Consider the following 27,993-nt stretch of genomic DNA (forward strand, 5'->3'; position numbering starts at 1 on the left):
GAGGACCATTGGCGGGTGCTCCCCTGGTGGGAGGACCATGGACCGGTGCTCTGCCGCGACCCCTCGTGTTGGGAGGACCATTGGCGGGTGCTCGTCATCGCCCCCCGCCGGCCGGGACGACCGGACAGGACAGGAGCGGAGCGGAGCTGTCGGTCGGCAGACAGACGATCTTTGGACTGACAGAGCCATCTTTGGACTGACAGAGCCATCTTTGGACAGAGCGGGTGAATGCCAGGCGGTTCGCCCAGGAGGTGCGGTTTTCTGTGACTCCCGCTGCCGGGGCCTGGAGCTGGTCGGCGGGCGAGAGCCGGAGCGGAGGCGCGGGATCGGCAGCGAGCGGCAGCGGACGGGCGGAGAGCGACATGGCGGAGCTGAGGCGCAGGGCCCGCGATGATTCGCAGGATCTGCTGGCCGAGCTGGTGAGCGACGCGGGCGGGATGAAGGGGAGCTCTGCCGCGGCCCGGACTCTGGCCCAGCCCCCCATCCCCCATCCCTGGTTGCCCCGTACCCTTAACCCCCCCCCCCCATCCCTGGTTGCCCCATACACTTAACCCCCCCCTCCCATCCCCCCTCCCCCCTCCCATCCCTGGTTGCCCCATTCCCTTAACCCCCCCTCCCCTCCCATCCCTGGTTGCCCCATACCCTTAACCCCCCCCCCCCTCCCATCCCTGGTTGCCCCATACCCTTAACCCCCCCCCCCTCCCATCCCTGGTTGCCCCATACCCTTAACCCCCCCTCCCATCCCTGGTTGCCCCATACCCTTAACCCCCCCCCCCCCCATCCCTGGTTGCCCCATACCCTTAACCCCCCTCCCATCCCTGGTTGCCCCATATCCTTAACCCTTTACCCCCATTCCCTTTACCCCCCCCCATTCCCTTTCCCCCCCCATTCCCTTTACAACCCCCATTCCCTTTACCCCCTCCCCCCATTCCCTTTACCCCCCATTCCCTTTACCCCCCCATTCCCTTTACCCCCCCCATTCCCTTTAACCCCCCCCCCATTCCCTTTACCCCCCCCCATTCCCTTTACCCCCCCCATTCCCTTTATTCCCCCCATATTCCATTTTCTCCCACTCCATTCCCTTTTCTCGCCCCCAATTGCCCTTTCTCAACCCCCCCCCCCCCCCCCCCCCCCCGTTCCGTGCCCTCCCATTCCCTCTCCCATCCCCTGATGTCCCCTCATTCTCTGGTGTTCCCTTCTATTCTCTGGTTGCCCCTTTCCCTTTTTTCACACCCCCGCCCGTTTCTATGTCCCCCATTCACTGTCTTTCCCCCTCCTCCGATTCCTTGGTGTTCTCCCCCCCCCTCATTCGCTGGTTGCCCCATTCCCTTGTCCACCCACCTACCTGCTATTCTCCGCTCCCATTCTCTGGTTGCCCTCCCTGTTCCCTGATTTCCCTCCTCCCAGTTCTCTCATCCCTCTCCCCATCCCCTCACCAGTTTTTCAGATTGTTGGAAGGCAGAATGATGTCATGGTAAATGTGCTGCCAACCCCTTTCAAATACAAGTCAAGCTGTCGCCAGCTGCTCCCCACAGATGATCTGTTTGAAACCTTGATCTAGTTAAAGGTTAAATATTTACTACTCGGGAAATCTGTGCAGATTCAGTACAAGCACAGTTTTTCCACATGGCCCAGTGCCTTGGTACCCATGTGGCGGAAGGAACTAGAGATGATAGTTTACACTGAAGATAGACAAAATGCTTGAGTAACTCAGCGGGACAGGTAGCATCTCTGGAGAGAAGAAATGGGCAAAGTTTCTGGTCGAGACCCTTCTTCAGACTGAGAGTCAGGGGAGAAGGAAAATTGAGATATGGAAGAATAGAAAAAGAGTATAAGGTGTACCCATAATCCTTTCCCTATATTTCTAGCCAACATCTTGTGCAGTAACTATTTAAGCTTGAATTGGATCAGGGTTTGCAGCAAACAGACTTCACATTTGATTGACTCGGGCTTTTCTGATCAGCCTCCATCTATTTTTTGAGTTCCTGCCCACACTGCGATTTTATGCACATTTTCTTCACCTGCCACCATCAGGTTTCAGAAAACCATTGGATGTACTGAGCTGAATGGAGAAGGGAGGGTGAGATTCAATGACTAGGCTTCCGAGACGAAAAAAAAAACTCCTTCTCCCCTGTCTTGCAGTGTGGTAGCCCATCACAAGAATGCCCCAGGTCTTTCGATAAACATAATGGGATTAGTAGAGAGTATACTTCCTCTATTCTCTGCCATGACAAACCCTGTGAACTATAAGGGTCTGAAGAAGGGTTTCAGGCCCGAAATGTTGCCTATTTCCTTCGCTCCATAGATGCTGCTGCACCCACTGAGTTTCTCCAGCTTTTTTGTGTACCTGTGAACTATAGTTGGATGTTCTGATTACTTCAGCCAGTTATAAACTAGCATACAATTGGAAGAAAATTCCAAGAAGTTACTTTTTGATTTTATTAATTTTTAAGGTTGTATATGTTGCTGGCAAAGGCCATGGCAAATTGTTCTTCCCAATTGCCCTTGAAAAGATAGAGGGGGGAGTCACCTTCCTGAATTATTGTTGTTTTTATGGAGAAGGTTCTCTGCAACGCTGTATGGTAGAGAGTTCCAGGATATCATTTCAATTAATGGTAATACATTTGCAATTCAGGACGCTGCACATCGCGGAGGGCAAGCTATGTGTGGTGGTACTCCAAAATGCCTGCTGCCCCTTGTGCTACATTGTGGTAGAAGCCATGGGTTGAGGAGATGCTAAGTGCATTTCTGCAGTTCATTCTGCGGATGACATGCTCATGCAGTTCATGACTGTTCAGGCTGTGGTTGGGTGCCAATGGCGTTGTTGTAGTTGCACTCATCCAGATAAGTACAGAGTATTCCATCTCCCTCTGCTCTGTAAGTGTTGAAATGTCTTTGTGGAGTGGAGTCGTTTGCTGCAGGATGCCTAGTCTCAGGCTGACCTAATGGACTAATTGATCAATGGTGACCCCAAGGATAATGATGGTCGGAGGAACTGTGACGATAACATCATTGCATATCAAGAGAAAGTGGTTGGACGCTCTCTTGGTCATTGGATTACACTTCTGCAGCAAGAATGTTCCTTGGTGCATCTGTTTATGCATAACTGTTATCTGGGTCTTACTGCATTTCGTAGGCATGGACATCTTCGTTTGCTGAAATACTGCTAATGGAAATGAATGATGTGCAATCACCAGTGAATTGCCTATGTCTGACCTTATGATGGAAGAAAGTTAACTAATCAAGCAGCTGAAGATGGTTAGAGACAACATGGAAACAGGTTCTTTGGCCCAACTTGCCCATGGCGACCAAGATGCCCCATCTACATTAGTCTCACCTGCCTGTTGTTGGCCCACATCCCTCTAAACCTTTCATATCCATGTACCTGTCCAAATGCCTTTTACATGTTGGTATTGTAGCTGCCTCGACTACCTTCTCTGGCAGCCGTTCCATGTATCCACCAGTCTCTGTGTGAAAATATTGCTTCTCGGGTTCCTATTAAATCTTTCCCTGCTCACCTTAACCAATGTCCCCAGGTTCTTGATTCCTCTATTCTGGGTAAAAGACTGTGCATTTACCCTATCTATTCCTCACATAATCTTACACACCTCTATGTGATCACCACTCATCCTCCTGCATTCCAAAGAATAAAGTCCTAGCCCGTCCAACCTCTCCCTATAGCTCAGTCCTTCAAGTCCTGGCAACAACTCATGTCTTCTCTGCACTCTTTCCGGCTTAAGCCATGAAGAAAGATTATCCGGAGGAACACCTTGAATGAAGGCCTGGGGCCGGGATAATTGAAACCTGGGATCCACTACCATCATCCTTTGTGTGAGATATGTCTTCCAAAAATGAAATGTGATTGCCTTGATGACCATTGGCTTCCATTTTATAAGGGCTTCTAAAAGCCAAGCTGGATGAGATGTTGTCTTGATGTCAATGGTGTTGACTCACGCGGTGTTTGAAGATGGAAGGTTGGATTTCGGGGCATACATATGATGCTACAAACAAGTTTACCTTTTTTTTTTACATGTTAAGTGACCTTTATCACCTGTATTCCGTTACTCCAATAAGTCGATTGTCAACCGTCTGATCTTGTTTTAATTTAGGAACCAGATGCGGGGACAATCACAAACGAAGTGACAACGGAATCGGGGAGTTCGGACATTCCTCCTTCTGTTGATAACACTCCAGAGGTGCTGAACAAGGCTCTATCAGGACTGTCTTCAAGGTATAGTAATATTAGCGATGAAAAAGATTTGTTATCAGGTTCCTCGGGTTTGTTCTTGGCATAAGACGTAATTAGCAGTCAATTCCTTTTGACCACGAAGAATAATGCTTGCACTTTGGACAGACATATGAAGTGTGATGTAGATCTATGCCCAGCTTGCATGTTGGGGAAATTATTGAGATTAAGTGTAAATAATACTGCTGAAGTCAACAGAAAGCAGTATCAGATGTAAAACCAATGATACGCCATGTGTAGACACAAAATGCTAGAGTAACCCTTCTTCTGAAGAAGGGGCTTGACCCAAAACGACACCCATTCCTTCTCTCCAGAGGCGCTGCCTGTCCTGCTGAGTTACTCCAGCATTTTTGTTTCTATCGTCACTTTAAACCAGCATCTGCATCTCCTTCCTTCACGATACATCATGGGTCTTCCACTTGCTAAATTAGGTAATAGAATGCTACCCCAATCAGGAATTTAAAGTGTTGAGCAAATGAATTGAATTTATGATTTGGATTTAATCCACATGTTGGAACTAAAGATGTTTTCCTTTTGACAGATGGAAGAATTGGTGGGTGCGAGGAATTCTGACACTGGCCATGATTACGTTCTTTTTCGTCATCATCTATCTAGGACCCATGGTTTTGATGATGATCGTAAGTTGCATTTAATTTATCATTCGTGCTCTCTATGCATTTGGTCTGTGTGCTGTTTTATCTAGGGTCCTCAATTAAAACTAATTTCCACATAAACATTCAATGAACCAGCTTCAAGCTCTTGTGTTTCTGCAAGGGCAGGAAATTATTTTAATTCCATTTACCTCCCATCATACTGACTGATACGGGGATTTGGCATCTTGAAGGTAATTTGCCATTCACTGCCAAAGAAAGATTTAACTTCCATTTATAAAATGCCCTTTCTCAACTTTCCAACACCCAAAAACATATTTGACTGCTTTCGAAATGTTTGGAAATGTGCCAGTCAATTTACGCACTACAAGTTCCTACAACACGCAGAGATTAATTACCAATGATTTTTTTTTTAAGTGGGAAAAAAACCAGCACTACAGATGCTGGAAATCTAAAATAAAAGCAGAAAATGCGAGAAATATTCTTCAGGCCAGGCAGTATCTGTGGAGAGCGAAACTGAGTTAATGCTTTATGTCAATGACCTTTCATTAGATGTGGAAAAAAAATCAGATTATTATTTACATTTGCAGAGAAGAGATGGAGAGAATAAGGAGAATGTCAGAGATAGGATTGTGACCAAGAAAAAAGGTGATACAGATAGATATTGAATAGGAAAAGATATTGAAGGCTTGTTAAAGACATTACATGGAATCACAATTAAAGGAGAGGAGGGGAGTAGGGAGCCTGTAGGGGGAACACACACACACTGGCTGGATTGCAACCGCCTCACTCCCATGGAAAAAATCCCCACTTTCACTGAAGCCCAGGACTGGTGCGATGAGTCTATGACTATATAAATAAGAGGCCAGAAGAGAGAAAATAAACCTCAGGCTGTAAAATACAGAATACAACAGTTCTATAAAGTGGAAGCAGAATGTATGGGGTCAGAGAATCCAGGAGTACAAATAGACAGTATCAGGAGAGAGCTGAGTTACTTCAGAGCTGGCCAGGGATTGAAGGCAAAAAGCTGTCGATGGTAACAGCTGAAACTAAAGGAGAAAGTGCTGGAGATGTCATTAGGCAGGGCCATGTTTGCATGGGAAGAGAAAAAGATCTAGCAAAGAGAAACAGACCAGCAAGAACACATCATTAGGGATCATTGACTAAAGGTGATTGAGTTGATGATCTCTCCTCTTGCTAACGCTCTCCCTAGCGCAACCCCACCACAAAAGCAGGTGCTGTCATGCCTGCCAAGCACTCCTATTGTTTACAACAGAACGGTCTGGTTCAGCCACAAACTGGTGGAGCTAGTTTACTGAAGTTGTCGAAATCGATGTTGAGCACTGGGGGCTGGAACATGCAAGACTGGTAGATGTTGCACCATCAGATTATGCTGGGACATTAGAGCAGTGTAAGAGGCCAAAGGCAGAGACACAAGAAGCTGCAGATGCTGGAATCTTGAGCAAAGGAAAACGTGCTGGAGGAACATGCACCAGGCAGCATCAGATAGGCAATGTTTTGGGTTGGGATCCTTGCTTAAGAAGAAGTCCCGACTGAAACGTAGCCTGTCCATTCCCTTCCTTGCTGCTGCCTGACCCGCTAAGTTCCTCCAGCACCTTGTGTTTTGACAGAGAGGTCAGGGTAGGAGTGTAACGGGGAATTGAAGTGACAGGCAACTGGAAACACTGGGTCACCTACATGGAGTGAACAGAGGATTTTTACAAAGCAGTCATCTGATCTTCAGTGTAGAGGTCACCACATTGTGAGCAGCAAATGCAGTACACTAGAACTGCCTGGCAGTTTTGGAGGAATGTCGGACAGACATGGGCAAATGTGACTTGCGTAGGTTGGCATCTTGGTCGTCTTAGATGGGTTTGTCCGAGGGGTTGGTTCCATGCTGCGTGACTCTTAACTCTATGGATTGCAAACAATCACTGGTTTAACTGGAATTGCTTGTGTCCTTGGATGGTGGGAAGAGAGTAAAACAACAAGGGTTGCCTCTCCTGCAATTGCATGGGAAGGTGCTGTGAGAAGGAGATTGGTGTTGATACAGATGGAAGAGTGAACCATGGGCGATGGAAGAAAAGATCCTGTCAAATACTGAAAGAGCAGGGGAGGAGAAGATGTGTCGGTTGGTGACATCTCATTTAAAATTGTAAAGGATCATCTGTTGAAAGTGGAGGATGGTGGTGCGGAAGGTGGGGGGGGGGGTGGGGGCAAAGGGAACCCTGTCCTTGCACTGAATGACAGGGTGGGCAGTTAGGACCATTGGAATGCTACCTTTGCACGGGATGGGAGTTGGGAACGGAAGTGTGCAAATTGGAACATGTGGAACACGTCTATTCAGTCCACAAGTGTGGCCCAGAGATTTTAGTTGCTTGTCACCCTAATTCTCCATCCCACTTCCAGCCTGATCGCTGCCGTGCTCTGCATCTCACAGTTCCAGCACTTTTTATCTCTCCTCTGACCTCTGGTCCAGACATATTAGCTGCATTTACCAAGCCTTCAGTCTCTTCCCTTTGACACAGGCTTGTGTTATCTGGAAATAGACACAAAATGCAGGTGTAATGCAGGCACAAATAGACACAAAATGTATGCTGTCTGTCTGTTGCCTGTCCTGCTGAATTACTCCACCATTTTGTGTCTATATCTTCGGTGTAAACCAGCATCTGCAGTTCCTTCCCACACACTGTGTAATCTGGTTTCTTTTGACCTTCATTTTAGTGCAGAGTTTAATCATGCCTCTTTTGTAAACGTTTCCAGTTATGAATAGAATACCTACCTGCAACATCAACTGTATCTTTATTTCCTTAGATGATGCCTTGTCTGAATTTCTTCAGTATGTTCTGTTTAATGATCTGTTTTCAGTTACTGGTAGAATGCTAAATGTTGACCAAGACAGTGTGGATAATTCTACCCTGCTACTGGGAACTAGAGCTTCGGGTTATTTTAGCAGCTGAGGGAACAGGCAGATTCTTGGTTATATTTCTCATTTTGAAGGAAAGCACCTTCCAATATAATGTGTAGGAAAGAACTGCGGATGCTGGTTTCCACCGAAGATAGACACAACATGCTGGTGTTATTCCTCCCAATATTCCTCCCAACTGTTTGCGCAGTTTACACCCCAGCGGTATGAACATTGATTTCTCAAATTTCAGGTAGTCCCTGCTTTCTCCTCCCCTTCCCAGCTCTCCCTCAGCCCACTGTCTCCGCCTTTTCCTTTCATCTTCCTGCTCCTCCCACCCTCACATCAGTCTGAAGAAGGGTCTCGACCCGAAACGTCGCCTATAGATTCACTCCATCGTTTCCTTCGCTCCATAGATGCTGCCTCACCCGCTGAGTTTCTCCAGCATTTTTGTCTACCTCACAATATAATGTTCCCTAAGTACTGAATGTCAACCGGGATACTTGTGCTCTTAAGTTTAAAATGGATCTTAAATCTACAACAGCTTGTGGATTTAAGATTTGTAACAGACCCAAGGGTCTGAAGAAGGGTCCTGACCTAAAAAGTTACCCATCCATTTTCTCCAGAAATGCTGCCTGACCTGCTGAGTTACTCCAACATTTTGTGTCTATGGTATAAACCAGCATCTGCAGTTCCTTTCTACAGCTCAAACTGAACGTGTACAAACTGAGTCCACGACTTCAATTTGGATCACTTCTGGGGGCAGCAGAGTTTTGACTGTAAAATGCATTACAGTCTACCCTCATTATTACAGACCTCTTATAACAGACCATCCCCATAGTAATCAAACACTACTGTCTCTTTCAGAACACAGGCCTGCTTGTTACACTGCAGGAGGTTATTGAAATTGACAAGCAATTGCTTTGATCAACACTTGTGGAATGATATTCTGTTAAACAATTGGCCTTTAGTATTTTTAGCTTGCACTTTAGCTTGTACAAATGCACTTTTTTAGCTGTTAAATAGAACCAAAGATACAAGAGGATAACGATGACCTGAAGGGAGATTAAGTGAAAGTTGCAATGCAATTCCATGCATTGATAAAATGCTCAAACAATATTTAAAAATTCATTATATATAAATGCCATTGGAGCATTTAATATCTCCAGGAACAACAGTTGAAAATACCACGTGAGAATTAAAGGGAGACAAAAATGCTGGAGAAACTTAGCGGGTGAGGCAACATCTATGGAGCGAAGGAATAGGTGACGTTTCGGGTCGAGACCCTTCTTCAGACTGTGAGAATTAAAAGTTATTTATCTGGGTTCAGCATAGTGTGGTTGCTAGACCAAAAGTTAATGATCAAAAAATATGCTTTGAGTAAAATTACAAGGCAGCTATTAACCCATATATTTTATGACAGATCATGTTTTGCATCTGTTAAATTAGGCAATTTAAATTTGCACAGGCACGTTTCTACGCTAATGCCCATTAGCTTAGAAGGTCACAGGGGTCACAGTTTAAGGATAAGGGGGAAATCTTTTAGGACCGAGATGAGGAAAACATTTTTCACACAGAGAGTGGCGAATCTGTGGAATTCTCTGCCACAGAAGGTAGTTGAGGCCAGTTCATTGGCTATATTTAAGAGGGAGTTAGATGTGGCACTTGTGGCTAAAGGGATCAGGGGGTATCGAGCGAAGGCAGGTACAAGATACTGAGTTGGATGATCAGCCATGATCATATTGAATGGCGGTGCAGGCTCGAAGGGCCGAATGGCCTACTCCTGCACCTATTTTCTATGTTGTATATTACAGCCACATTTGGCTGTAAATTATGCTTCAGTCCGGGATCCTGTGTGATTACAACTCTGTGTGTGTGTATGTCAAAAGCACTTGTGTCGTGCATGCTCGATACGTTGTGTTGTTCGAAGTATAATATATCTGGGACTAAATCGTTTTTGTCTTGAAAATGCAAACTTATCTGTCTCTCCCAAACTAATATTGCATTTTTATAGAAGGGTGTTGACATTTACCAATGTGATATCTTAATGCAATCCTTTCTCGAATGCCGCGAATATCACCTGCGATTAGGCCCAAATAGCACAAAGAAATTATTAATTCCTTATCTGTCTATTATTTCCTTAGGTTCTATGTGTACAGATCAAATGCTTTCACGAGATTATTCTCATTGGTTACAGCGTTTATCACTCCTACGATCTGCCATGGTTCCGGACTCTTAGCTGGTGAGCACGTGATAAGATTTGACATAAAGGCACACTTGTGGAATGTTACTGTTAAATTAAGCCCTTAGTATCATGTGAAATGAAAAAAAAAGCCATTATTATTGCATGAGTGTGATGTAGCATGGAAAGTCCCTTTAGCCCATCGTCGATGATGACTATCAAACACCCAGTTACACTCTTGAATGGCAGGGTAACCAAAACCATACAACACTCCACGTTCTGCCTTACCAATCTCTTGAATAACTGAAACAAACTTCTATACTCAATGCCCTGACTGATGAAGGGATGTGAGCTAAATGCCTTCTTCACACTCTGTCTACCTGTGACGCAATGTTCATGGAATTATCATGTACATGTAATCATGTATAGTCTTTATGCTGACTGAATAGCATACAACAAAAAGCTTTTCACTGAACCTTGGTACACATAACAATAATAAACTAAACTAAACTTATCTGCTTGTACTCTGAGGTCCCTCTGTTTTGCAAACATGTCCCAAGGCCCAAACATTTGCTGTATGAATTCTACCCTGGTTTGACTTCCCAAAATGTAAGTTAAAGTTTAGCCTTTAGTGGGACAGTGTGGAAACAGGCCCTTCGGCACACCGAACAGCACCAACCATCGATTACCCAGACACTTGTTCTATCCTACATACAAGGGATAATTTACAGAAGCCAATTAACCTACAAACCTGCACATCTTTGTAATGTGAGAGGAAACCAAAGCACCCGGAGATAACCCATGGAGACAGGTACACAGTGAGAATGTACAAAATTCGTACAGACAGTACCTGTAGTCTGGATCAAACCCGGGTCTCTGCCCTGTACGGCAGCAACTCTACCGTTGCACCACTGTGCCTCCCCACTTACTTGAATTAAATGCCATTTTCCATTCCTTGCCCACTTACTTGGCTGATCAAGACCCCACTGTAATTGTCAATAGTCTCCTTCACTGGCATCTATGATAATCCAATGACCACAAAGGGATAGTGGTGAATTAGACAGTTCCCTTGTTTATGGAAGGCCTGTTCAGAAGCCTGACAACAGAGGAGCCTGAGTCCATTGGCGCTTGCCATCCATCTTCGTAATACAATTAGTACAGGTGCACAACCTTTAATCCGGAGTTCCGGAAACCGAAAAACTCCGAAAACCGGCCATTTTTTCCAGGATGTCGTCTGCACACCAAAGCTCGTGTTTGGCGCCAAACTTGACCCGAAACGACCCACGGTCAACCCAGGTCTGTACTACTGTAGCGGCTGCCTCCTCCCCGGAGACCGGGGAGACACTTAAACATCTGTAAATCATGTGAAGGGGGAAACTTTAATTCTTAGTCCCCTACCTGGTCGGAGAGGCGGGGAGCGGTCAATGCCTTACCGGGTCGCCGTGCAGTAAGCTCCGCAGCGCTGTGGCCGCCAACTCCCAGCTGGGGCTGCGGGCGTCCGGCCGCGGGCGGCGCCGGTTGTAGCTCCGACCCCGGCAACTCTACCCCTGGCTGCGCGGCGCTCCAAATCCAGCGCGGCCCGCGGCCGGACGCCCGCAGCCCCAGCTCCACAATGTTGTGTGTCGGCGGCCACAGCGCTCCGGAGCTTACCGCACGGCGACCCGGTAAGGCATTGCCCGCTCCCCGTCTCTCCGACCAGGTAGGGGACTAAGAATTAAAGTTTCCCCCTTCACCCCCCACCACCACATAAAATCCCTCCAAACTAACTGACTAACATTTATGCAATGATTCCCCGGTCTCCGGGGAGGAGGCAGCCGCTCCAGACTTTTCAAGCCGCCCACGCTACCTACCTAATCTACGCTAAAAATCTTCCATTCGGAAATCCGAAAAATTCCGAAATCCGACAAGTGTGTGATCCCAAGGCTTTCGGATAAAAGGTTGTGCACCTGTATCCAAAAATATTGTTTTCTCCTGGAAACCGTTTAACTTTTTCCTGTTTTCCTCTGAAAGGTATTTCTTATTATGTGCAAACTACTTCTTCTATGGAGAGACGGTAACAGACACGTTCTTCGCACTGGTTCAGAGGGAGGAGCCTCTCCGGATCCTGAGCAAATACCATCGCTTCATTTCCTTTGCTCTTTACTTGGCAGGTACTGCTATGTTGTTGTGCTGTGTTAGCGAAGTCTTTCAAAGTAAGGTCGACCAAACCACTTAATCCGTCCAATATCTGAGGAAAAACTTCCCAAAGTATAACATTTTGTCAGTGAGTTGAAAGGTTTTACTGGAGAACATTTTGCCTAGAAATTAGATTGCTCCCTTTTTGAGCACGTTAAATGCTTTCTACATTTTGCCCTCATACCAAACCGTGTAACGTCATGAATAACTCTTGCTTTTAGAAATAGTTACCATGCTTTATGGCATTGCAGAGGCTGTCTTAAGTATTCACAGTCAGAGGCTGTGGAAAGCTGCTGCAGTAGTCAGGAAGTATGTCAGTATTTTTAAGGGTATTTCACTATGAAAGCCAAACAAGATTCAGTATGAAACTGACATGGGAAGGATTCAGATTGAATAGCTCAGGAGAAATCCGTGGTGGGGGAGAGAGGAGATTCATGACCCAGTCTTTCCTGAATAATGGAGTAACTCTGAAGGTAGACACAAAATGCTGGAGTAACTCTGCGGGTCAGGCAGCATCTCTGGAGAAAGGGGATTCCAAAGAAAGGACTCGATCCTAAACGTCATCTATTCCTTTTCTTCAGAGATGCTGCCTGACCCGTTGAGTTTCTCCAGCATTTTGTGTCTACATTCGGTGTAAGCTAGCATCTAATAACACACCATGGAGTAACTCTGTTTGGTTAGGTATTACTAATGAATCCCAAGCTATCGCTGACTGTAGAATCAATGCCATAGTTCCAGTCACCTGTGGACTGGAGTTACCAGTATATTATTCTATGCCAAGGGTAGCCAGCAGTTAATTTATAATGCAAGTGAAATACTGAGAGAAGGAATTTAGAAAATATTAAAACCATGCTCAGCAATGTCTCTTCATTTCATACAGGATTCACTACTTTAAATTACAATTAAAACACAAAAGTACTTACGCTATAACACCAGGATAAGCACTCAACCAAGAAAACCAAGACCAAAGCCAAAGTACTATCTAATCTATGCTAAGGACAATAACTAACTCCATATGCAATAATCAGCTACATACGTGTTAACAAGCACAATTTAAAAAAAACTGATCATGTAGATGCAAGTTTATGCAAAAACGTTATCAAGAGTGCTAACTGAAAGCCATCGTATAGTTTTATGATATCATTATGTCATATGATATTAATCTATGACACGGTTAATAGATAAACATACACCGTGAGAATGCCATCATGTGTGGAAATATGAAAGGGAAATGACACTGGTGCAATTGCAACAGGAAATAACTAGTCCTGTTTCCCAATGGTTAGCACCTCAACAAATAATGAACACAGGCAATTCAAAACATGCCACAATCTATCTTATGTACTATCTATGCATCGAATAGTTTATCTTATCTTATTCAATTATTATAAAAAAAAAATACAATTATTTTACGTTAAATCAGCAAATAATTTGAAGTGCAACAGGAAGTTAACACTGTACTTACGGAAAAGCACTCTTGGTGATGGCTGGTTAATCTTCAAATGTAATCGACTCCATTTTCTGTTAGTTACAGATTAATTTATCTACAGAGAAAGCCTGTCAATAAATTCAAAGGGAACTAAGAGTTGTGGTCTGCAGTTCGTGTAGAGATACCATTTTTTTAACTTTATTAGTACAGAAAACAACACCGATAGCTTTAACCTTCAGTCTAGACTACAATTGCACAGTGAAGACTAGGCTCCTGGTATTACTTGTGAATCTATGGTGGAGATCCATGCTCAGATTTGGGAGAAGAACACAAAGAGGATTGCTCTATAATGCTTGAAAGAAACCCATCAAACTTGAATATGCATGTTTTGTAGTTGGGTTGTCACTTTCAGAAGCTGACTGACCTGTCTTTACTACCTTATACTTAGATGGTTGAATCTATCTAAGAATCCCATGGTTTTCAAATGTTCTTACTGAAGTTCCCTCTTAATACATTTTATTTTGTATGGCAACATGCCAAAATACCAGCAGGTAAAATTAGGCTGTCATCGAAAATGTGTTATGTGCATTTTCAGTTGAAGAGAATGTTCACAAGTTGCTTAATTTGAATGCTGTGGTTTGTGGTTTTCTAAACACTTCAATCACATTTCTGAACAGAACCGTATATTGGAACAGTTTGAAGAACACAGTGCAGGCTTTCTAAAATGAACAAGCAGTTCTGGGGAAAAATGTCAAAATGCAGCTTTTCATTTTAGTTTTGAGAAATTAAAGTCATCATAAAGTTTTTTGATATTCACTCGTTAAGTGAGATTCTAACCTTTTTGTCCCTAGGATTCTGCCTGTTTGTCCTGAGTCTTGTGAAGAAGCACTACCGACTGCAGTTCTACATGGTATGTCATTCACTGTTGGCCAGAATAAGTCACTGCACAGTATATTTTGTTCAACTCGAGTGATGGAATGGGCCAGATAGGGAACGAGAGAGAAACCGATCATCCAGCATAGCCAATTTTTATTATAGCTAGCACGTTCACTGATTGTGTTGCAAATCCTATTGTCGTTAATCCAACAGCATTATAGTACGTGAAATAGCAGGTCTATACCAGTATACATTCTCTTTAATTAAGGCCATTATTTTTTATTTTCAAAGGTGTTAAATAGGTGATATAACAAAATTTTAATGGTATCTTATAAACAGATGCTTTGTCTGTGAATCTTTCTACTGTGCCCTCCATGATGTTTGGGATAAAGACCCATCATTTGTTTAGTTGCCTCTGTACTCCACAATTTGAGATTTGTAATAGAAAAAATCACATGTGGTTAAAGTGCACATTATCAGATTTTATTAAAGGGTATTTTTTACACATTTTGGTTTCACCATGTAGAAATTACAGCTGTGTTTATACATAGTCCCCCTATTTCAGGGCACCATAATGTTTGGGGACATGGCTTCACAGGTGTTTGTAATTGCTCAGGTGTGTTTAAATGCCTCCTTAATGCAGGTATAAGAGAGCTCTCAGCGCCTAGTCTTTTCTCCAGTTTTTTCCATCATCTTTGGAAACTTTTATTGCTCTTTATCAACATGAGGACCAAAGTTGTGCCAATGAAAGTCAAAGAAACCATTATGAGACTGAGAAACAAGAATAAAACTTATTCTTTGCAGTTAAACACTTTAACCACATGTGATTTTCTTTCTATTCCAAATCTCAAATTGTGGAGTACAGAGGCAAATAAATAAATGATGGGTCTTTGTCCCAAACATTATGGAGGGCACTATATGTCCTGTGGTACATAATTCTAAATTTACAAAAGATAGACCCAAAATGCTCAGCGGGTCAGGCAACATCTCTGGAGAAAAGAAATAGGTGACGTCTCAGGAGGAGACCCTTCATGAGACAAAGGTCACCTGAGTAAGGCACCCAAGATTCATTGCCAACTTTGCTGATGAAATGAACAAAGATAGAAAATAAAGTTGTGGACACGGGGAAGCTACAAAGGGATTTTGATAGATTATGTCAGTGGGCATAGATCTGAAAAAATTGAGTGTAATGTTGGAACATGTGAAATTGTCCAATATGGCAGAAGGAATGAAAGAGAAGCATATTATCCAAGTGGTGCGAGATTGCAGAGATTGGGGATTCTGATGTTAGGTTTACCACCCTCCAATCTGTAGGAACTGCTTGACAGTCTTGAAGAAACTGCCAATATTACTGGTATATCCAGGGCAACGTCTTTAATAATCGGGGATGTGGATTATCAGACTGGGTATCAGTCAGTCTTAATCCCCATTAAGTACTTATCACCTTCAGTTTTTCCTTCTCACTGGACTCTGATTCCTTAACATCCCGGAGGTCATTTGAGCCCTCCTTTACGAAGTCTGAAAAAACGATTAATTTAATTATTCTCCCATTTCTTCCCAATTATAGTTATACAAGTTCTGACTTTTCATATTTATCAACGCTCTTACAGTTAAATGTTATGTTCCCTGCAAGTTTACTTTTATACTCTTACCTTTCTCGTCTACCATCCCAGTTTATTAATCGTTTTGTCTCACTTTGTTGAATTTAAACTGCTCCCAATCCTTAAGCCTGCTGCTTTTTTCTGATAATTCTCTTTTCATCGAAAACTATTCTGAATTTTATTTGTAAGCCACAGATTTTCCATCTTTCCTGACATATTTTTGTGCCAGGAAGGATTGAATAATTGTCATAATCTGTGTATACATTCTTTAAGTGTTATCTAGAACACATTCACCATCAACCCGTTTAGTTAAATTCTTAAATCTATCACAGCTAATATACCACTTCTTCCTTCGTAGTTTCCTTTGTTCAGATTCAGGTCCCTGGTTTCTGATTCACCTATTTTTACAGCCTTCGATTACTAATAAACCAGCAGTAGATGGATTCCTAATGAAGTAGGTGAAAGGTTACTGTGGGTGGAGTTGACTTTATTAAATGGTGGAATGGGCTGAGGGCCCAACTAGCTTACTGAGTAGTTTGTATGTTTGCTTTTGTGAAGATTGATCAGTCTTGTCACGGTTCAGTCCCAGTGCCTGTGGCAACTTTGTGGAGAATGTTGTGATGACGCAAACATTTCATATTTGTGTCCAATTGAATTCTGGGCTGTTTAAATTCTGTTGACCTAATATGTTCTGCGTTTGCAGTCCTCTGCCTCTGATGTCTGATGTTCATTTCTAATTCACAGTTTGGGTGGACTCATGTGACTTTGCTAATAGTCGTGACTCAGTCCCACCTCATCATCCACAACCTCTTTGAAGGAATGATTTGGTATGTGACTGCCCAGCAGTTTCTTCCTTTGAATGTTATTGTTTAAAATGCACAAATTAACATGTATTTCTAATGGGCAGAATTGAGAAAAACTGCAGCACAATGGGGGTTGAGTTCCTTGTGCATGAAACAGAAAAGACTAGTGCGGAAGTACAATAGGTAGTAGAGTTATAGAAAGAATATGAAATAAAACACATTAAAGATGAAGAGAAAGTTGGGAGAGGAATTAATAGAAGCAGAGTGTTATACCGTGTGGAAACAGGCCCTTTGTCCCAACTGATCCATGCCGACCAGGATTTCTATTTGAGTTAGATGCAGCTACCTGGGTTTGGCTCGTATCCCTTTTCTGTCCAGGTACCTGTCCACATATCATATAAACATCGTAACTATACCTGCCTACAGCTTCTACAGTAGGCTTGTTCCACACCCCCCCCCATTAAGTCAATATACTAGGTCCTTCCTATACTGCGAAGCCTTAGACAATCAGCAGCTGTAAAATTAGATCCCAATTCACATATTTTCATATAATAGGAGGAAGATGTGACACAATCCTATCACCATCATGTCAGACAAATTATATGGATGCAACATGAGATATTCTTTATTGAACTTCAAGTTTTCCATAGTTCATTTTTCTTTCCCTCAGTACGACAATGATTAGTGGGCTCGATATTTGTGCTCGGGTCTGTAATAGGATTTTAACCTACAATTTACAGGCGTGAGAGTGCTTGAAACCGAGCAACAGTTAATTGGACTGAAATCCCACCCACCAAATCACACAACAAATTCTAATATAACCAGTGACTGTGAGTGTTACGTTGTGATTATATCAGGCATTTTGCACCTCGTGAGCTTCTGAAAATTTGGTGATTGTCTATGCTAGTGAGGATTTTTTTTTTGTGAAGCATCTGCTGAAGTACAACCAATGTGAGGTGATGATATTATTACTGAGTAGCATCAGCACATTTGATGTAGAAGCAGCAAGCTCCCTCTCAAGAACCAGACATAGGAATCAAGAACCAGACGACATGGGTTTAAAGTGAGGGGGGGGAAGATTTAATGGGAACCCAAGGTGTAACTTACACAACTGGTGATGGGTATATAGAACGAGCTGCCGGGAGAGATTGTTAAGGCAGGTACTATCATAACATTTACGAGAAATTTTGACGGGTACATGGTTAGGATATGTTGAGAGGGTTAATGGCCAAGTGGGCAGGTGTAGATGGGACGTTGATCGGCATGGGCAAATTGGGCTGACAGAACTGTTTCCACACTGTATGACTATGGCAAAAATATGTTTTGAGAATCTAGGGACGTGGCTGTGGCTGTGACTGATACTGAAGACAATTGTTCGGCCTTGTCATCTTAACTGTACCTGCCTCAACTGAGGATTGATCTTGCTCCCACTTTGTCAGCATTTACTATAAGGATTGATGATTATGATGCTTCCAATTGAGTCCTGAACATGTATTGCCGCAGTTCCGCAGAATTTAAATGGACTGGCTCTGGTTGAAGGTGCATCGATAGTCCCCATCTGAGTCATCTTGCTACAGGTTCCACTGAGGGAAGCAGAGCTCTGATGCTATGTCTATCCACGCAAGTGATTCCCAAGAAGGGCAATGTCAAATGTGTTGAGAGTTACGTTAACTGAATCCATCAGACAGAGCTTCACAAGGGGTTGTTGCACTTACAATATACAGTGGCTTGCAAAAGTATTCATACCCCTTGAACTTTTCCACATTTTGTCACGTAAATGTATTTTATTGGGATTTTATGTGATAGACCAACACAAAGTGGCGCATAATTGTGAAGTGGAAGGAAAATGATACATGGTCTTCAAATTTTTTTGCAAATAAAAAACTGAAAAGTGTGGCGTGCAAAAGTATTCAGCCCCCTTTACTCTGATACCCCTAAATAAAATCCAGTGCAACCAATTGCTTTCAGAAGTCACCTAATTAGTAAATAGAGTCCACTTGTGTGTAATCTAATCTCAGTATAAATACAGCTGTTCTGTGAAGGCCTCAGAGGTTTGTTAGAGAACATTAGTGAACAAACAGCATCATGAAGCCCAAGGAACACACCAGACAGGTCAGGGATAAAGTTGTGGAGAAGTTTAAATCAGGGTTAGGTTATAAAAAAATATCCCAAGCTTTGAACATCTCACGGAGCACTGTTCAATCCATCATCCGAAAATGGAAAGAGTATGGCACAACTGCAAACCTACCAAGACATGGCCGTCCACCTAAACTGACAGGCCGGGCAAGGAGAGCATTGATCAGAGAAGCAGCCAAGAGGCCCATGGTAACTCTGGAGGAGCTGCAGAGATCCACAGCTCAGGTGGGAGAATCTGTCCACAGGACAACTATTATTTTTTTATTTAACCTTTATTTAACCAGGAGAAGTCTCATTGAGATTAAAAATCTATTTTACAAGTGAGTCCTGGCCAAGACAGGCAGCAGCACAGTTCCACAGTTGCAGACAATAATTTAAAAACAACAGAGAACATATAAATAGAGTCACAGTCAGAACATCATCAAACAAAGCATGTACAGACAGAAGAGCCCACTTCAACATCATTAAGAAGGGATTTAAATCTGTTTATAGAAACCAGCTCCCTAAGTTTCAGTTCATTCTGCAGCAGGTTCCATGCGAAGGCAGCAGCATAACTAAACATAACATATTAGTCGTGCACTCCACAAATCGGGCCTTTATGGAAGAGTGGCAAGAAGAAAGCCATTGTTTGAAAAAAAAGCCATAAGAAGTCACGTTTGCAGTTTGCCACAAGCCATGTGGGGGACACAGCAAACATGTGGAGGAAGGTGCTCTGGTCAGATGAGACCAAAATTGAAGTTTTTGGCCTAAATGCAAAACGCTATGTGTGGCGGAAAACTAACACTGCACATCACCCTGAACACACCATCCCCACTGTGAAACATGGTGGTGGCAGCATCATGCTGTGGGGATGCTTTTCTTCAGCAGGGACAGGGAAGCTGGTCAGATTTGATGGGACGATGGATGGAGCCAAATACAGGGCAATCTTGGAAGAAAACCTGTTAGAGTCTGCAAAAGACTTGAGACTGGGGCGGAGGTTCACCTTCCAGCAGGACAACGACCCTAAACATACAGCCAGAGCTACAATGGAATGGTTTAGATCAAAGCATATTCATGTGTTAGAATGGCCCAGTCAAAGTCCAGACCTAAATCCAATTGAGAATCTCTGGCAAGACTTGAAAATTACTGTTCACAGACGCTCTCCATCCAATCTGACTGAGCTTGAGCTATTTTGCAAAGAAGAATGGGCAAAAATTTCAGTCTTTAGATGTGCAAAGCTGGTAGAGACATACCCCAAAAGACTTGCAGCTGTAATTGCAGCGAAAGGTGGTTCTACAAAGTATTGCACTTAGGGGGGCTGAATACTTTTGCAAGCCACACTTTTCAGTTTTTTTATTTGTAAAAAAAAATTGAAAACCATGTATCATTTTCCTTCCACTTCACAATTATGCGCCACTTTGTGTTGGTCTATCACATAAAATCCCAATAAAATACATTTACGTTTGTGGTTGTAACGTGACAAAATGTGGAAAAGTTCAAGGGGTATGAATACTTTTGCAAGCCACTGTAAATTGCTATTGCTGGTTTAAGTCACTGACAAAAAATGGATTGAATATTCACAAGGAATAAATATCTTGAGGATGCGTGTTAAGTCTTTCTCTCTACATGTCTATTCTTTCTTGTTGCTCAGGTTCATTGTGCCGATTTCTTGTGTGATCTGCAATGACATCATGGCTTACATGTTTGGATTCTTTTTTGGCCGGACTCCACTCATCAAGGTCAGTAAGAAGACCAAGAGGCGGTGAGGAGTACTGGGGCACAAAATGAAAAGTTCCACCCAGATGAATGAAGCATGTTCCTCTGCGGCACATCATGAGATAGATTGGAGGGAGCTTCAAGATGTAATACTTGTATGACTTGATCAGGAGAATGTTGAAAACTGTCAATGAAGCACAGACCCATCTAGTTTTACTTTCCGACAATTTTTTGTGCAGCCAGCATATACCCTAAAATCCAGTCTGTATGTCAAACTTTTCATGAGGCACTTATGTAATGCCAGTTGATTTGAATCTGTTGATATTCTGAAGAATCTGTTGATATTCTGAAGAAGAGTCTTGACCCGAAACATCACCCATTCCTTCTCTCCGGAGATGCTGCATGTCCCTTCCGCACTTCCAGTTAAGTCCTAAGCCCTGGAAACTGCAGAGAAGGACAACATGTCTGGCTTTGTAATTCAGATGCGTTTGGAGAAGTTGGATAGGAACATGAGGGAGAAATGAATAGACACACATTTTCACACACACTTTCAGATGGCACAATGAAGACTACTTTGGGACAATTCAAGAGATATTGGTTGCTGGTGCTGCTTGAATTGCAGATATCTGTGTGAGAGCTAGGAGTAAATATCTTTGTTTTCTGTATATTTTGTACAAATTAAGGTGGATTCTAAATTTAACAGAATAGGTCGTACATATAGCAACGGTTTGGGGGTGTGATTATGTGGGTATATGATGTGGTGTCATTGAAAGCTAGGTCACAGTTTAAGGATAAGGGGGAAGTCTTTTATGACTGAGATGAGAAAAACATTTTTCACACAGAGAGTGGTGAATCTGTGGAAATCTCTTCCACAGAAGGTAGTTGAGGCTAGTTCATTGGCTATAGTTAAGAGGGAGTTAGATGTGGCCCTTGTGGCTAAAGGTATCAGGGGGTATGGAGAGAAGGCAGGTACAGGATACTGAGTTGGATGATCAGCCATGATCATATTGAATGGCAGTGCAGGCTCGAAGGGCCGAATGGCCTACTCCTGCACCTATTTTCTATGTTTCTAAAAGGATGGTAATGACGAGAGAGGGGGGGGGGGGGGGGATATGTGACCATTCTGTGATGCAAGTTGCGTACACATGAGACTGTAGGAGAGAACTGGTTTAAACCGAAGATGGACACAAAAAGCTGGAGTAACTCAGCAGGACAGGCAGCATCTCTGGAGAGAAGGAATGGGTGACTTTTCGGGTCGAGACCATTCTTCAGACTATCCATGTTGTTGCCCACAGGTTGCCTCGCAATTCTTCGTAAACTACAGACATTTCTTCACGATAAATTTGGACAAGAGCGTTCAATTGTCATATGTACCAACAGAACAATAATATGCAATATCACCACCTTATAATATGTTACTGCAGCAATACTGACCATCAGTTTTACCTTTTTTTGCAGCTGTCTCCCAAGAAGACCTGGGAAGGATTTATCGGAGGATTCTTTGCAACCGTCGTGTTTGGACTTTTGGTGAGATGCTGTTTTAAACAAATGACCCATTGTCAATAGTCAGAAAGACAATTCCATTTGTTTGGTTTGAACCCCCCTGCTAGTGACGGTCAAGTCAAGTCACTTTTATTTATATAACACATTTAAAAAACAACTCTCGTTGGCCAAAGTGCTTTACATTGGTATAAGAATAGTATAACAAACAACAGCAAAAAATTGAGAATCTGAGAAAAGCAGTGGGGATAAAAGAATGCTGGAAACTGGAAGATTAGTTCCAGAAGTTAGAAACTTCTGCTGGCGTCAACCTGAATTGCATCTTGTATCAGTTAGGAGGCTTCCTCATTTCATGTTTATTTCAGAGATACAATATCTCTCATTTCATTTATATTTCAGAGATACAATATACAGTGCACTCCATAATGTTTGGGACAAAGACTCATCTTTCATTTCGGGTCGAGACCCTTCTTCAGACTGATGTGGAGGTGCAGGGGGGGGGGGGGGGGGGGGTGTGGCGGGCGGGGGGGAAGGAAGAAGAAAGGAAGAGGCGGAGACAGTAGGCTGTGGGAGAGCTGGGAAGGGGAGGGGAAGGAGGGAGAAAGCAAGGACTACCTGAAATTGGAGAAGTCAATGCTCATACCACTGGGGTGTAAACTGCCCAAGCGAAATATGAGGTGCTCCTCCAATTTGCGGTGGGCCTCACTCTGGCTATGGAGGCCCAGGACAGAAAAGTCGGATTCGGAATGGGATGAGGAGTTGAAGTGCTGGGCCACCGGGAGATCAGGTTGGTTAGTGCGAACCGAGCGGAGGTGTTTGGGCGAAGCTTGGGTCTCACCAATGTTGAGCAGCTGACACCTAGTAACATCCATCTTGTGACATTTGATTTCTCGGGATTTGCCTACGCCTCCATCTTGTAGCAACCTCCCAGCTGATCTATTGTCATTAAGGGTCAAGAGTGTTTCATTGTTGATTCCACCAAAACCGAACAATGAAATTCTTACTTGCAGGAGCACAACAGGTTTGTCAGCACGGTACTTAATATATAACATAATAAAGAAATTTAAAAAAAACGATATTGTCCAAAACCAATCAAAAGCCCAAAGTCCCTCGTGCAACGAAGACAGTTTGCAATCAAAGTTTATTTCGTGTTTGTAGTGTTCAACAGCCAGATGGTTGTTGGGAAGAAGCTGTTCACGGTTTTCAGAACTCTGTTTTCAGTCTTCTGAACCTTTATCCAAATGGCAGGAGTGAAATGAGAGCATGGTCAGGCTGGTGTGGGCGCTGATGACACTGGATGAATATTTGAAGCAGTGCCTCCTGCAAATCTCTTCAATGGTGGGGAGCTCAGTATCTGTAATGGACTGGGCAGTGTTTACCACTTTATGTAATCTCCTTTGTACCTGTGCTTTTGAAGTGCCAAACCGGTACATGATGCAACCAGTCAACATGCTCTCCACCGTCCACCTGTAGAAGTTCAAGAAAGTATTTGTCTACGTACCGAATCCCCTCAATCTTTTAAGGAAGTAGAGGCATTGATGGGCTTTCTTCATGATTAAATGAACAGATCCAATAAATAGGTCAATAAGAAATGAAGCTGCATAATAGTCTTAACTAAAAGTAGTAGCAGCAGCCAGGATGGCATTTGCGGTATTATTGCACCTGATTAATGTATTTTCCTGTACCCCACATTGCAATGCTGTTTTATCTTTCTCGTTCATGCAGCTGTCCTACGTGATGGCAGGGTACAATTTCTTTGTCTGTCCCGTGGAGTTCAACAATGAGGCCAACAGTTTCACCGTGGAATGTGAACCATCGGAGCTGTTCGTCCTGCAAGATTACACAATCCCCACTGTTCTTCAGTCCATTATAGGCTGGGTATGACATTGCAATCTTTGTATTTTCATCACGTTTCAGGGAGTGAATTTCTGAGTCTGCCTGCTGGACAAATGAACATTCCTGCCGTTTCCTCAGTGTGTATGTGTGGGTGTGTGTGTGTGTATGTATGTATGACTGGGCCAAAAGACTCCGAAAATCACCCCTTTAAAATTACAATGGGTAACAAACATTGCAATCCGCAAGTTAATTGTATTTCTTCTTGTCTTATTTCTGCAGCGGTCGATCAAGATGTACCCTTTCCAGTTTCACAGCATTGCCCTTTCTAGTTTTGCATCACTAATCAGCCCATTTGGAGGATTCTTTGCCAGCGGCTTCAAGAGAGCATTTAAGATCAAGGTATTTGTTGCCATGTGACAACGTTTGGGGAAGAAAGTGGGGGGGGGGGGGGGGGTTAGAAGGGTGGTAATATAAGCACGTTCACAAGTTATAGGAACAGAATTAGGCCATTCGGCCCATCAAGTCTACTCCGCCATTCAATCATGGCTGAACATAGAAACGTATACAATGCTTAAAGAATTGGACAGGTTAAATGCTGGAAAATGCTCCTGATGTTGGGGGAGTCCAGAACCAGGGGTCACAGGTAAGAATAAGGGGTAGGCCATTTAGGACTGAGATGAGGAAAAACTTTTTCACCCAGAGAGTTGTTTCAAGAGAGAGTTAGATTTACCTCTTAGGGCTAAAGGAATCAAGGATATGGGGAAATAGCAAGAACGGGGTACTGATTTTGGATGATCAGCCATGAAGGGCCGAATGTCCTACTCCTGCACCTATTTTTCTATGTTTCTGTGATCTATCTATCTTTCCCTCTCAAGCCCCATTGTCCTGCCTTCTCCCCATACCCAATGACACCCATACTAATCAAGAATCTGTCAATCTCTGCTTCAAAAAATATCCATTGACTTGGCCTTCACTGCCTTCTGCGGCAGAGAATTCCACTTCCACACCTTGTAATATGTTACTGCATATTGTAAGGGAATCTATGGTATTATTTCAATAAAAGACTAGGGTTATTACCCACCATGACCCGGCAAAATATTTATCCCTCAGTCAAAATAATTTTCACAGATAATCTCCTCATCACATTAGATTTTTGTCAGAGCAAGCGATGTATAAATTAAGTGCCCTGTTTCTACATTTCGCTTCATTGGCTGTGACGTGTTTTGGACATTAGACCAGAATTAAAGTTACCATTGGAAACATTGCATGTGAAATTATGATCAAAAGAATATTGTTTGGGGAGCAAAAATGGGGTCTCTTGTGTGCTATGCGGTATTGGTGGAAGGTTTAGCAAGTGCATCCAAGCCAGTTATGGACTTATGGAGGGCGGGTCATTATGTCAGTTTTCTTACAATATTTAGCAGTACAATGCAAACCCCTTTTAACCATGAGTGGCTCAACATGAGCTAGCTAGCCGCTAGAATCCAGCACTGTATAAACGAGCATCAGCTCCAAAGATTAATTTCTTCTGGCAGTTGGTTTGATTTTTGAGGTGCTTTCTATTCTTTCAACCCAAGCACATCTACACATAATATGAGAGCCTTGTTGCCACAAGAAAGATGAGACCCAGGGCACCTTGAAGCATTGATGCCACTTCCCTGCAGTGCTTGGTTTCAAGATTCATGAAGGGCTGTGCTATATTGAATTGAGTGAAAGATGTTTCCCTGTAGACCCTGTTTTATTTTTTGAAATCAATTTGCAAACTCCACAGAGTTTAGATCATTAGTTTGCAACATCAATTTTTTTGTGAGCGAAAGGGATTGTTTTCCCTCAAGGATTGTTTGGAGTTGAGGCAGCAACTTTACCTTCGTGTCACTGACACCCACCATATTTTGATATTTCCATATTTCCACACAAAGGTGTGTCCCCATAGAGATAATCGGTAACAGGGAGGAACTTGTGCCAACTCATGAACAAATTCATTTTTGCTCCACCCAGGATTTTGCTGACACCATTCCCGGGCATGGTGGAATTATGGACCGCTTTGATTGTCAGTATCTCATGGCGACTTTTGTTAATGTCTACATTGCCAGCTTCATAAGGTAAATGCTGCTCATTGAATCTAAAGTGTCATCTCCTAACACTTACTGGAGCTCAGCACTCTGATGCAGAATCTTCAAAAATAAAAGCATTAACTGTGAGGCCTTTTTCCAGATCAGGCCATACATAAGTACAACAGATAGTGCAATGTGAAAAATATCAGAATGCAGAATATAATTTTACCACATTGTAGCGTTACAGTTTACGAGAAAAAGTGCTGTGTCTGCAAAGAAGGTAGGTTGGAAGATTGGGACTACCCCCTGACCTATGGTAGAACCATTCAGTAGTCCACTAACAGAGGGGAAGAAGCAGTTCCTGAGTCTGGTGGTATATGCTTTCAAACGTTTGCATCTTCTGCCTGATGGGAGATGGGAAGAATATATAATGATTATGGTGATGAATGTCCTTTATTATGTTAGCTACTTTCCCAAGGTTGTGTGAAATGAAGGTGATGGTGGGGAATCTGGTCTCCGTGGGTACTTCCTGAATTACAAAAGGAAATAAAAATGGAAAGCCTTTCTTTTCCTCTTGATGGTCATGTCCTCCCAATGGGAGGCGCAAGGAACCGCAGATGCAAAAAAAACAAACAAAGTGCTGGAGTAACTCAGCAGATCAGGCAACAATTGGTTCAGAGAGGATAGAAGGCCACATTGGGTGTCTATGATGAGGAGGAATGTTGGAGACTGGAGAAGGGGTCGTTGCCAGACTGAAGAAGGGTTCCGACTTGAAACGTCACCTATCCATGTCCTCCAGAAATGCTGTGTAACCCGTTGAGTTACTTCAGTACTTTGTGTTGATTTTTTTTTCTCCCAATAGGGGTGTGCAGCTGGAACTGGGAAGGGGAGCTTAAAATGTATTCAACTGTTTGTTTGGTTGTTTTCTAGGGGGCCGAATCCTAGTAAACTGCTGCAGCAGTTACTGGCACTTCGCTTGGACCAACAGTTGCAGATATTCAAGAGCCTGAAAGCCAATCTGCTCCAGAAGGGTATGCTGCCTGCAGGGGCGTAGGACCGGGAGAATCACTGAAGTGGTTGCCGTAAAAAGCCTCAGGAAAGAGTCCAGCCAGTGACCTTTCTCTCAAACGCAGTGCGGCCAAATTACCCTACCAGGAATTTCCACATGTAATCGAGAGATCCATGCTCCTTGTGTAGCTAGAGCAGTGCATTCTTTATTGTGCTCTGGTTGATGGGATTAATAGGTAGCAATATGTTTAATCATGGGATCGCAGCTCATTAGGAGTAGGCACATTAATGATGGCCACTGACCTGTGATTAATCATCAAAGCGACACACGGAGGTATTTTTTGTTTTAAGTGACTCGCCATTGCTGTTTACAGTGAAAGATCGGGAGGCTGGCTCTGAACTCTGTATAAATCATGGATTCTGCTCCAGTTGAATCCCAATCCGAGCCTGTCCCGCACCAGTGCAGGAGTCTCGCGTTACAAGTCCAACTGATTGTCCATGATTTATTTGTTGCTCAGCTCAAATGTACGCTTTAGGGTGGAGTAGATGTAGTATTCGGTCTAGCCTTGACCATGTAGTTTGTGAAGAACCTGCTGTTTTACATTTGCATTCATAGGGCTTCTTGAGCCACCTGAAGGAGCTTAGAATATGATGTTTACACTGGCTGTCTCGTAGGATGTAGAGTTTGCAGTGAGGTGTCGGGAAGAGATTTAAGTGAGGAGCAATATTCTCCATTTATTGTCGATTTATTGCAAACTATTCAGCTTGCAACGTGAATGGTATAAACCTGCTCAAAACATTGCCTTTCTTTTGAAGTGTTCATGGGTGGAGTGGTCCTTTTGAGACGAGCATCTCCATTTTATCAGATCCTGGCGACCCCATCACTTAGTAAGGAAAGTGTTAGCTTTTACAATTATATTTAATCAAAAAAAAAAA

The 27,993-nt window shown here is 43.3% G+C and overlaps 1 protein-coding gene across 2 annotated transcripts; it reads left to right on the plus strand.

Moving 5' to 3' along the window:
- Positions 1-115: 115 nt before the first annotated feature.
- Positions 116-27,993, plus strand: cds2 (CDP-diacylglycerol synthase 2). 2 transcript variants are annotated; one of them, XM_033013978.1, is made up of 14 exons: positions 116-166; positions 204-419; positions 4,110-4,231; positions 4,788-4,884; positions 9,907-10,004; positions 11,955-12,094; positions 14,400-14,458; positions 16,770-16,852; positions 20,595-20,682; positions 22,118-22,186; positions 23,885-24,037; positions 24,275-24,394; positions 25,994-26,097; positions 26,980-27,993. In XM_033013978.1, the coding sequence occupies exons 2-14, from the start codon at positions 363-365 to the stop codon at positions 27,101-27,103; spliced, it is 1,314 nt and encodes a 437-aa protein (XP_032869869.1). In that variant the 5' UTR covers positions 116-166; positions 204-362; the 3' UTR covers positions 27,104-27,993. The 2 variants fall into 2 exon arrangements, with proteins under 2 accessions (XP_032869869.1, XP_032869868.1); XM_033013977.1 differs by lacking the exon at positions 116-166 and having other exon boundaries at positions 221-410; positions 26,980-27,735.

The sequence above is a fragment of the Amblyraja radiata genome, chromosome 39, assembly GCF_010909765.2.
Source record: "Amblyraja radiata isolate CabotCenter1 chromosome 39, sAmbRad1.1.pri, whole genome shotgun sequence".
In the NCBI taxonomy this organism is placed as follows: domain Eukaryota; kingdom Metazoa; phylum Chordata; class Chondrichthyes; order Rajiformes; family Rajidae; genus Amblyraja; species Amblyraja radiata.